We start from the raw sequence: 12,747 nt of genomic DNA, 5'->3' as shown, positions 1-12,747 counted from the left end.
CCACGGCGCCACCCACACCCACCGCCTCACGCACTCTCCCCCCCCCCCCTTCCGCCATGTCTCTCGCTGCCGATTTATATACCCCCACCGCGCCATGCGCTCCCCACCGCCACAGCCACTCCACCCGCACCGAACCAATGGCGGCCGCCGCCACGTCCGAGGACGCCGCCCCCACCTCCTCCGGCGCAGCTCCCGCCTCCTCGCCGCCCGCACAAGCAGCTTCAGCCGCGGGGGTACTGATCGGCGCAACAAGCATTCTTTTAAGTTTACCAATGGCTTACTTTTCCTAGTTTTCTTCAGCTGCGTAAAGGAAAATTATTCCAAGAATTGTTCTTCAATGGTATATTTGGTAGATTATTTCATGGTTCCCGAACGATTGGACTGCAAAGGGAATTTATTTTCAGAAAAGGTCATGAAATACAATGGGGCTCAGACAACATGTACTTACTTTTGCCTTTGAGGAACTCTTCACATATACAGCATGATCTAAACATATACTGGGAAGCCGTTGAGTCATGCTCTGGTGCAGTGGAGCAGTTGAGAAATTTGTATCTAGAAGATGGAAATCTTAACTATGAAAACTTATGTTCGCATAAAAGAAGCAACAAGGGAGAAGACATCATTCATCTGGCCAATAAATCTCTTCATTTTTCCACAGTCAAAGATTCAGTTGTGCTGTCTCTTCATACTGGGAGGATCTATTCTGTCCTTGACTTGATTTTAGATATAACTGCAGACGACTCATTCGATGAGATGTATAATGGGAAAGCTTCACCATTTGCTTCATTCGTGGACTACTACCATCAAAAGTAGGTGCTCATTTTTTATTTTCTCAATTCAAGAATTGATCCACTCTGTTATGCTTGCTCACTAATTTCTCTGTTCTCACCTATACGCAGGTATGGTATTGTTATTCAATATACATGGCAACCTTTGTTGCTGTTAAAGCAAAGTCACAATGCACACAATTTACTTTTTTCAAAAATGAAATACCAAGGTACTTTAACCTCGATGTAGTAGCATTCTTTGCCTTCTCTGTTGTATAATTTGAGATAGTAATTGTGTTACTTTGGCTCTGCTTTTACATGACATTCCATCCAATTTATGGCAGATGGTTCAACTGGCAATCCTCTGCTCGTGGAAAAAGAGCAAATTCATGCCCGAGTCCCACCTGAACTACTCATCCACATTGATGTCACAATTGATATTCTCAAATCATTTTACTTGCTCCCTTCTGTAATGCATCGGGTTCAGTCTTTAATGTTAGCCAGCCAGCTTCGCAGAGACATTAGTTACACTCAACGCATACCAAGTTCTCTGGTTTGTTCTCTCTCATGATATTACGTATTGTTTTATTTGTTAAGGATAGTAATGCATATATCAGAAATCTGACTTCTCTTCATGCTAGATTTTGGAAGCTATAACAACTTTAAGGTGCTGCGAGACCTTTTCTCTGGAGCGGTTGGAGTTATTAGGAGACTCAGTACTGAAATATGTAATAGGATGTGACCTGTTCCTAAGATATCCAATGAAACATGAAGGCCATCTCTCTGATATGAGATCCAAGGCGGTATGCAATGCGACACTGCATAAACATGGAATATGCCGATCCCTGCAGGTAGATGGTTTCAAGCCTAAGTCTATTTGTGTGATGTCATTTTGCTGAAGTTCATAATTGGATCTGTCAATATTCTTTACATCATAATTCAACCAGTTTTGTGTGAGTGACACCAATAATTCCTTGTCATCATTTGACAAAAGTTGACATTTTCCAGAAGATTTAGTCCAGAAGGAATAAGATGCATTCCATTCATGCTAGAATGGATAGACGAATCCAGTTACACTTTTTCCTGTTCTGTGCTACCCATCCGTAGTTTCATATCATAGGCCTAATCACTGGTGTCATCTTTTCTTTGAAGTCTTTCCTTTTTATTAGGTTTGTTTTTTATTTAATGTATATCTATTAGTGCTTTCAGGGTTATATACGTGATACTGCGTTCGACCCTTTGGGTTGCTCCTGGACAGATATCATTGCGCCCTTTTCCTTGTAACTGTGGAATCGAAACTGCATTTGTTCCTTTTAGTGGAGAATATATCAGTGATGATCCATCTTTTGTTGTGGGAAAACCATGTGACAGAGGCCACAGATGGATGTGCTCAAAAAACAGTATCTGATTGTGTTGAAGCACTAGTTGGAGCATATTATGTTGGCAGTGGCATCGCTGCTGCAATTTGGGTTATGAGGTGGTTTGGTATTGATGTCAGGTGTGATATGGAACTAGTGCAGAAAGCAAAATCTAATTCTAATGCATCTCGATTGTGCTATTTATCAAAATTAAAAGATATTGAGGAACTGGAAGCAAAACTGAAGTACAACTTCTTGGTCAAAGGCCTTCTACTTGAAGCCATATCACATCCATCTCTACAGGAATTAGGAGTTAACTATTGTTACCAGGTCAGTGAAACAGAGTTTTAGTACATTAGATTATTGCATTTAAGGCACGTTGATATACATGTCTTAATTTCTGATTTGTAACAGCGGCTGGAATTTCTTGGTGATTCTGTGCTGGATCTATTAATCACACAACATCTCTATGCTACCCACACTGATGTTGATCCTGGAGAATTAACAGACTTGCGTTCAGCTTTGGTTAGTAATGAGAATTTTGCACAAGCAGTTGTAAGAAACAATATTCATAATCATCTACAGCATGGATCTGGAATACTTTTGGAGCAAGTAACAGAATATGTCAGGTCCAATTTGGAGTACCATGGTAAAGAGAATGAATTCCTTCAACAAGCTACATGCAAAGCACCTAAGGTTAGAAAACTTAGTTCTACTTCTGTTTGTGGCTTAACAGCTTATTTTACTTTATTGTCTTTTTATATCTTTGAGGGAATAACATGGAGCTCTCCTTCATATTCCCGATTAAAATTTATGCTTTCATTGTTTGTGCAATGTTTATCTCTTTTACTCAGCAACGTAGAACTTTCCAAGTCCAACAGTATAGAAAGCTAATTTTAATTTCCTTGTACAGGTTCTTGGAGACATTATGGAAAGTATTACTAGTGCAATATTTATGGATGTAAATTTTAATGTTGATCTGGTTTGGAAGATTGTTGAACCGTTACTTTCTCCAATGATTACCCCTGATAAGCTTGCATTGCCACCTTATCGGGAGTTGCTGGAGTTATGTAGTCACCTTGGTTGCTTCATGAATTCAAAATGTACTAGTAAAGGAGAAGAATTAATTATAGAGATGACGGTGCAGTTGCGAGATGAACTGCTGATAGCACAAGGACATGACAGAAATAGGAAAAGTGCAAAGGCAAAGGCAGCAGCCCGAATTTTGGTCGACCTGAAGGTATATCTTTTCAAACAGAAACAAAAATATCAAGAAATTGTCTAGTTCAAGGGGTTGGGCAGGTCCATTGTGATGCTAATGGGTAGCCCAACTACACACCTTGGGTGTAACTTTCTATTCTATTGTAATGGCTGCTTTGGCAATAGATGCTACTCCTTCCTGTCAGAAATCCATGACGGTTCCAACCGGTGGCTTGAACTGCAGGCAAAATCCGCCTCTCGAGCGTCATGTATTTTCGGAAGGAGGGAGTATGTTTTGTTGACTATTCTAGAACTGGTTTTAATTTTTTTTTTTCTGAATGCAGAAACGGGGTCTTTCTCTTAAACAATGTTTCTCTAAGGCTAAGCAATTGGATATTGTCTCTTCAGAACTGCAATCAGAATCGAGAAGTGTAAGCTTATAGAGAGTTTTCCACAAAATGGCACATCAAATTATTGAACTTAATTCTGGTTCTCTGAGTAATGAATATTATCGCATCTCTGTAGTTGGAATCACGGCATGATTGTCCTGACGTGAATGGCAGTCTTAGCCTAGAAGGTCTTTCCTCAGTGAGAGCAGCAGGTAATGCCCTGTTTTGGTTATTACTCCCACTGCTCCAAATTATAGTTCACTTTAGTTTTATATCCTAAGTTAAACTTTTCTAACTTTGACCAAGTTTATAGAAAAATGTATCAACATTTACAACATGAAATTAGTTTCATTAAATTCTCCATGAAATATATTTTCATAGTGCATTTACTTGAACTTGAGGTGTTGATATATTTTTATTAAAACTTCTTCAAAGTTAGGGAAGTTTGAATTAGGACAAAGCTAGAGTGAACTATGATTTGGAATGAATGGAGTATATGTTACTCACTGCCAGGCTATCAAATAGGAAATATTAGTAATTTGATTTGTTCTGTACCTAGTTCTAGCAGCCACAAAATACTTAGCAGTACTCAGATGCCATGGCCTTTCATATGCTTTCAGTTGTTCTTCCTCTCAAAATGGATAAAGGTGGACCTCGGACTGCACTTTTTAGGCTATGCAAGAGTTTGCAGTGGCCAATTCCAGAATTTGAATTTGTGGAACAAAGGTTTAGGTATGTCAAATAATCCCCAAACATTACTTTCTTGTAAAAGAATGTGAAACTTCATTCACAAGAGCTTTGGTGATTCTTATTCATTTGGTCTTCAGGAACTTTTTGTCTTTCTTTGTCTTTTACCTTTTAAGAATCATGGTTCAAACAAGACTACCTTCAGAAAATTAGCTGGTTTAGTGTTCATATGTACGATGCTAGTTTTTTTTTATTCATGAAGCCTAAACAATCATCTGCATAATCATATATCTGAGCAGTGAATTTTTTCTGGATGAATATTTTCTGATAGATGATTTAAGCAAAATTTGGTTTATTTTTCACGGTGTTTGTTTTATTTTATTTTTGCTACAACAGGACTCCTATTGTTCTGGATGGGGTTACAACCACAAACTTCAATAGCTTCGTTTCAACTATCACCTTGCACATACCTGATGTGACTGTCATTACACTTCAAGGTGAGCGCCGGACTGACAAGAAGAGTTCTCAGGATTCAGCGTCTCTGGTAATGCTTCGAAAACTTGAAGAACTCAAGGTCTGCATATGCAAGACACAGCCAAGCAACATAGCCTGTTCGGGAGGCCGTATCGTATCGTGGATTATTTACTGTTGGCTGGTTTGGTGTGAGAGAAAAACACTGTTCCCGGCTGGAAATTTACGATCGTTTATGAGCAAGTGAACAGGCTTACAATGCTAGTTAATGGACTAACACTGATTAATGTGGGAGGGGGTATTATCTCCTCAGCTCCCAATGTGATTTGTGTTGAAGATGTTTCTGAGACTCGACATGCTAAGTGACTGTAGGTTGCGTTAAAGTACTTGCTGGTATAGTGGTATAGTACATCTCCTTTCATTGCCGTAGCAGTAATATCTGAACACTTGGGTTCAAGCTAGAGCTCTACAGATATTGGGAGCGGCATAAGAACTTTCCTGTCTTCTCATTTCTCAAAGCTTATACAAACTACGGTTCATTTAATAGGCCAAGCAAAACATTTTGCATTGCTACTATATATTTGGACCCACGTGTCACGTATGACGTATGGTGAAAAATCCCACCCCAAAACCAATTAGGCCGTGCCCAGAAATCACAAAATATCGTCCTCACAATCCCATGCCAGTTGCCAGCCAGCCACTGGGCCGATTGAGCAACATCCAATCGTGTACACAGCTCTTCATGTCAAATTGCCAATTTCACCATATAGGAAAACATAAAAGCAAAATACTGCTACCAACCTATCATCAGTTCATCACCAGCACACCAAGTTGTCTCCCCAAAACCGTTCAAGCCCTAACTAAATGGCATCATTTACAGCGTCCTCTTGCATTGTGATCACCTACCAAAGCGCGACGATGGTGTCTTGCCGGCCCTGTCGAGCAAACCTGCCATGACCACCTTCTTCTTGCACTCCTCCTGCGTGGCCACCCCCACCGGGTCACCGAAGCGCCGGCTACTGCTACTAACGCCATCGACGCCGCCGCTACTCAGCTGGTCCTTGGCGCTGGCACTGGCGCCGCCGGCAGCCCAGGCCCGGACGAAGCGCGCGCCGTACAGGCACGAGCATAGGAAGACAACGGCGGCGACGCGGCCGAGGAGCACGATCACGCCCAGCGTCGTTGCCGCCGTCCACAGGCCGCCGCTGCTGGAGCAGTCGCCGGGCTGACGAAGCGAGTATCGCCTCGACGGCGCTCGCCAGGTGCGGCCGGCGCCAGCGGGCCCGTCGCTTGGTCCAGGGCTCGGTGCCTGGCTCGTCGTCTCCGGAGGCCGAGAACGGGCATGCGGCGCTGTGGTCCATCCGGTGCTGCTCGCAGTCGCAGCAGTGCTCGAGGCTTGCGGTTGTCGGCTGCCGCTTGCCGCGTCGTCGTCTACCGTTGGCCGTCGTGGCCTGCGGTTGCTTTGCTTCTTGGCGTCGCCGTAACTGCTCACCTGCGGAGTGCGCCATGGCATGATGGCAATGAGCGTTTAAGCGATGGCATGGACCGTTAGAGAATATTGATGCATGCACTGAATCGTGTGATGACATGTCAAGCACTAGTTGTGTGGTTGCCTTGGTGCCTAATGGTGTAATGTGATGGCGTCAGCGAGTGTCAAACCCCTTCATAGTTCATACAGCCACAACCTGCTAGTGGATTAGACAACATTATTCTGTTTGCAAAATCTCGAAGCCAAATCGATATAGAAAGTACTAATATGGAATTTTCCGACAATGACACGTTAACTAGCTACAAGAGATCAACAGATTTTATTAGCTTAATACTATATGACAAAGAGAGTAAAAGCTATAATAATAGTTATAGTTAGACGAGAGGTTATCAACTAACATGCTATATACTAGTATACTACTACTAGTACTAGTGATATATATGGACCTTATAGATAGCTAGCGAACTTGAAGAAGTGAAGCACTGCAGATTAAACTAGTTGACTTTTCCTGTCAAACATTGGTATTCAAAAGGGCCAGGCCCCAGGCAAGAGCAAGATGCTTTACAACTTGGTCCGGTAGTTTGGCCGCGCGACATGAAAATGACATGCATGATTAATTCTAACCAGAACAATTTTTGTATTGCGTTGCTTGCTTGCTGCTGTCGCCCAAGAAAAGCTTGAATTGAAAAACCTGGTCTGGCCGCGTATATACATAATTAATTCTGTGGCTGCTTAGCGGCAAATTAAGAGTACGGACGGACGTAGGTTAAATCCAATAGAGTAGTATTGATTTCTAACCGTGGATTAAGGTCTCTATCTATTGGACACCCAATGAATAAGAACTTAACTTTACGATGCGTTGGATCCCCGTGCGCCCCATCCATCTTCTTCCACTCAGCAGTTGCCACCGCCGGGCTCTCAGATCATAAGCCAGCTGACGATATATAGGTGAACCCGCGAGGAGGACTAGTCTAGTCACGAGCTTTTAGTAAACCCACACCACAGGCACACCTGCGAAAATGAGGAGCCGTAGTCGCACGCCCATGTATGGCCTTGGCCACGACGCCGCCGGTCGATCCCGTTAAACCACCCACTTATCTACTCGCCACTAATGGCACAGGTTACGCGCCAAGGATGCATGATATATCCAGTCGACGTCAAAGTTCATTAAGCACTAATAACTTATTAACAGTAAAGTAGTTAATAAGCTCACAATCGATAACATCCATCGAGCGAGCAGTGGTGAGGACGGAGCACCGATCACGCCCATGACGCGATCAATCGATCGGATCAGACGTACGTACCTTGGGCGGCACTGGCACTGGCAGCAGGGCGCTGCTGTCCCCGGAGACGACGGACGCGAGCGCCTTCTTGGGCTGCAGCGAGGTCGTGAGCAGCAGCAGCAGCCGCCTCCCGCCCCTCCTCCGCCTCTTCCCCTGCTTCTCGCTGCTGTCGTCGCCGCCGCCCGCGCCCCCCTTGCCGCTCCTCCGAAACCACGGCCACGCCAGCCACGGCAGCCTGAGCCTGCGGCGCCGCCTCCTCTTCGCCTGCGCGGCGCCGGACTTCTTGGGACGACCCCCGGACCCGGAGGCGCCCCAGAGGCAGCAGAACGGCAGGCACGAGCACCGTTGCCTGTCGGAATCGTCGGCGGCGGCGCCATCCTCGTTGAGCACAGGCATGGTCCCCGCCGCTGTGTGACCAGCTAGAGCATGGCGTGCTTTGACCAGCCGGCGGGGACGACGACGGCGACGGCGGCCGGAGCCGTGGAGACTGGAGACATGTCACCGCCGCAAGTAATCAGAGGTTTTTTGGAAGCTTCTTGTGTTCTTGTAATCTTACTTGGCGGCTTGAGTGCTTGACCGGATAAATAATTTTAGTTACGCTAGCCGCTGATCGATCGGATTTGGAAGAGGAGGATTCAGAGATCGATCAGTTTTCTTTTCTATATAGGAGGGAGGCGAGCACGCGGTGTTGCTTCGGGGATCATGTTTGCAACTCATGGAACGAAAACGAATAGCCTTGGCACGTAGCAGAGGTAAGTAGCGCAGCTCGATCGCGAAAAGCTAAAGCTAAGGCGACCGAGGAGGATTTTTTTTTTTAAAAAAAAGTCACGGTCGCCTATTAGGAAAACGCGGAGGAGACCGCTTTGTAGCGACCGCGCAAGGGGGCAAACACTGGCGCCAGCGAGGAGGAGCTACCCGGGCAAACTATTTCGTTCTACATACGCTGCAAGCAAGCTTGCAACGAAAAATGTATAAAAACGAACCGGGCCGGGTGAACAATTGTTTTGGAAGGATTGGCGACTCAGGAACGAGGTGGAATTGTATCTTCCGACAAGGGCATGTTCTTTAGTAAAGAAAGTGGATGTATTTTTTTTTTCACTAGCGACGTGGCCCGCAGATATTGTACGGCTAGCGTGCGGAGATCACTCGTGTCAACTTGTTTATATATGGAACTAGGCGTTCTAATATCAGCGATTACATGCTATGACTTTGCTTTAATGGGCCTGTTTGGAACGGATTATAATCGGATTCCTGGACGCCCCACGGCGAGAATCGAAAAACATTCCGCTAAACGTCTGATGGTGGCCGTGCTTCTCTCGCGACTGCCCATAAGGAGAAAAATCGGAAAATGAACTATACCGCAGATTACTAGTATCGCAGCCACGAAGCCGCGGATGGGATATCGCACCGTGCAGTCGCAGATCCAAGTTCCAAACAGGGCCATAGTTGGCTCTGTTAACTTGTGACTGGTGGTCATGATTCTCCGTGAATTCAGTTGCCATGAGTTGGTTTCCACCCGATCCAGTTTGAATCCTCGTCCTCGGTAGGCCACCCAAGCGGCTCGCAGCTTCCCCCCACTGCCGTGCCAGTCTTCCCATCGTCATGCCCCCATCCGCCGTCGCTGCCCTTCCATCTACAGCCCTATTCCGCCGCCAGCACCCCTATAGCACACAGTGACGTGGGTGCTAATGGAGAGTAGCTTCAGCGCCATCGCCGAGGTGTGACACTGCACCACAGACACTGCCACTGCTGAGGTGTTGTAGGAGGAGGATGCCAACACTGCCGCTTATGCCAGTATGGTCGGGCTTGCGGCCCTGCGCCCCGCACGGCGCCAGGCCTACAGCCGCTGCCCATACTGATGCCCTAACACAACTGCGCCCTCCCCTATGACACAACAACAGAGAACGAAGAAGATGGTGAGATAGAGTCGGGTAGGGAGAGAGAAGAGAGGTTGCGGACGGAGAGCATAAATCTTCTTTATTGAACTAGATCTAAACTTTATCCCAGTATACAAACAGCTTCCTTGTCTAAGGGGTGTTTGATTTCAGGGATTAAAGTTTAGTCCGTGTCACATCGAACGTTCGGATGTTAATTAGAAGGACTAAATATGAGCTAATTAAAAAACTAATTACACAGGAATAAACTAATTTACGAGATGAATCTATTAAGCCTAATTAAGCCATCATTAGCACATATTTACTGTAGCACAACATTATCAAATCATGGCCTAAATAGGCTTAAAAAATTCGTCTCGCAAATTAGTCGCAATCTGTGTAATTAGTTATTTTTTAATCTATATTTAATACTCCATGCATGTGTCAAACATTCGATGGGACATGATCTAAAATCTAGACTAAGGAACCAAACACCCCTTAAAGTTTAGTGGCTAAAGTTTAGCCCTTAACTTTAGCTAGACTGTCTCCAACAAGAAATCTATATGGGCACCCAAACCTAAAATGGGTAGCAAGATACCCAAAATCAGTCTCCAACAGAGTATCTATACGGGAAACCTATTTTGGGTTGCCTGAGAGGCACGACCCAAATATGGGCATCCTCTCTCCTGAAAACTCATTTGCAGAAAGAATTCGCTTTTAGGTCTTGTTGTTGGAGAAAATAACGAATAGGTATTGAACATTTTGCCTGTAGCGCTACTCAAAGGACGAATGGATCTTGTATTTTGGGTGTTGTTGTTGAAGATAGCCTAACTAACTTTAAATCATGTGATCCAAATAGGTAAGTTACTATGTTCGATCTGAAATATAATAGATTATTTTAAACTATTATAAATCAAAATATTATAAATTTAACTAAATTTAAAGAAATGAGATGCAATATTTATTCTATTGAATGAGCATCATTAGACACAATATAAAATATATTTGTATAATTTATCTCTCTGATGTATAAATAGTAATATTATTTTCTATAAACTTAACTTAAAATCCATTACATTTTAGGGTGAAGATGATAATAGTAGAATAATATATTTGAACAGTAATTATTACTACCTGCTTGATCTTTATCCAAACATCAAGAGAACTCAGGATAGAACCAAATATTTTCTAGAGCCGGTGACCGGTATATATATATAGTATAGTAAACTGCAGGTTATTAACAGCAAAATAGTTACTTCGTACTACATATATAGGAGTACATATTTATTGGCTTATTACCATGTTTCTAATATGTGAGAGAGGAACAGGGGGTTTGGTCAACTCATCATTTTGCTGTGATTGATTCATTCGAAACTCCTGCTCCCTCTTCGCATCAAAGAAAACTTCTTTACTCGCTGCCCAAGCAATGCAAACGCCAGTGTGGTTGATTATCACCACTTTTGGATGATCTCATGTATTGCTCTTTTTCTATCAGAATGAAATCAAGTGGCTATTCCTTAAGACGAGAGAGAGAGAGAGAGAGGGAGAGATTTGGTACTAACACCTTGTTCGTTTGATCGTATCAGTCATGCTTATCAGTCATAATACAATGTTTTTCTCTCACAACAAAACAACATCAGCCGATTTATAAGTCATAGAAACGTTCGAACAGGATGTAAGCCGCCCATGTGTGCGTCGATCATCAACTCATGGTTGTGTTTAACTGTTTACCGATGTGATTGGTCCAACAATGTGGGGCCTGTTTAGTTCCCTCCCAAAATGCCAAATTTTTTAAGATTCTCGTCACATCGAATCTTTGGACGCATGCATGAAATATTAAATATAAATAAAAAATAAAATTAATTACACAGTTTAGACGAAATCCACGAGACGAATCTTTTAAGCCTAATTAGATTATGATTGGACACTAATTGCCAAATAACAACGAAAACTGCTACAAAACTGCTACAGTGCCATTTTACCAAAAATTTCGGATCTAAACCGGCCCCAATAGCGACACCCATGAAAATTCTGTGGACGTACACGGCACACTGCGCGCTGACGTACTCAAAATAGATCGAAACAACGGTTATCTAGAATATGTGTACATGTGAAAGAAGTATGCGCATGATTCATCCTCATCTAGAGTCTTAAGTCACGTGAATAAGATAAGCAGATTTGTGGCTGTCGAGTAACCCAACAAATCACAAACGGCGGCTCGAGTGCTTAGCCACATTTTCATACACTAACAGTTGATCCGTACATGGATACTATATATAACTTGCAAAATCATTGTGATTTAAGATTTACAGATGGCTGATGTAAGGTAAATAATGGCTCTGTTCGCTTGTCTTATAATCTGTATTTTTCGGTTTGTTTTTTTAGCCGGAACAATGTTTTTTTCTTAGAACAAATCCGTCGGAATAATATTTTAGCTTATTTTTTCAGCGAAGCGAACGAGGGACTATACATTTCAAAAAAAAATTGACTACGTTTGCTTAGGATTTACTCTATTGAATCAGAGTCTCAAAGTCATGGCGTAACTTTTTTTTTTTGTTTGGTTTGACTCTGCCACATGCATGAATGGAACAGGGAAACATAAATTAATCTTTAGGTGAAATACATATATGGAATGATAAGACAGTGCTTGTTATAACAAAAATGTATAAAAATAACACATTACTTGTAAGTTGTAGCAAGGCTCATTACCGATAGGCAACATTTATTTGGTGGCTTATATTTTAGGGCCGGGAGAGCTGAAGTATATATGCCCGTGCTTTGGGTTATTAGGAAAAAACTAATAAAACAGAAATGATGGCTAAATTATCAAGATCAAGATCCTTGGCTTCTTTTTATTCTCTATAGAGGTCTTTGCCCACATGGAAGCTGGGCAGAGATGGATAAGATCAAACACATGAATAAGAAGTATTTCAAATGTATTTTTGGTCATTTTAGTTGATAGAGGGGGGTGGATAAAGCGGGCAAAATAGACTGACATTTTTCAATTAATAAAATAAAAAGATGGGGTTTTCCATCATAAAATGTTTCATGTACTATATATAAAATAGTAGTTGAATCAACTTGTACCGACTAAAAAGTTAGTTCACTTCCTCTTCTACATAAAAATTGACAATTTTGAGATATGAAAAGTATCTCGCAATGAAAAATGGAAGCATGATTGGGAAGGTATTTTCCCCTGTTGTAACATGGAATACTTATCTGTAAAGAA

The 12,747-nt window shown here is 42.8% G+C and overlaps 1 protein-coding gene and 1 pseudogene across 1 annotated transcript; one reads left to right on the top strand and one right to left on the bottom strand.

The window, feature by feature from the left end:
* Positions 1-137: 137 nt before the first annotated feature.
* Positions 138-5,185, top strand: LOC136536609 (endoribonuclease Dicer homolog 3b-like; annotated as a pseudogene).
* A 375-nt stretch (positions 5,186-5,560) lies between these two features.
* LOC136538920 (uncharacterized) lies at positions 5,561-8,343 on the bottom strand. The gene is made up of 2 exons (XM_066530845.1): positions 7,666-8,343; positions 5,561-6,364 (listed from the first exon to the last, which is right to left on the bottom strand). The coding sequence occupies exons 1-2, from the start codon at positions 8,038-8,040 to the stop codon at positions 5,771-5,773; spliced, it is 969 nt and encodes a 322-aa protein (XP_066386942.1). The 5' UTR covers positions 8,041-8,343; the 3' UTR covers positions 5,561-5,770.
* Between the last annotated feature and the right edge of the window lie 4,404 nt (positions 8,344-12,747).

This window comes from Miscanthus floridulus, chromosome 2 (genome assembly GCF_019320115.1).
Source record: "Miscanthus floridulus cultivar M001 chromosome 2, ASM1932011v1, whole genome shotgun sequence".
In the NCBI taxonomy this organism is placed as follows: domain Eukaryota; kingdom Viridiplantae; phylum Streptophyta; class Magnoliopsida; order Poales; family Poaceae; genus Miscanthus; species Miscanthus floridulus.
This window is presented reverse-complemented; position numbering and strand designations above follow the sequence as displayed.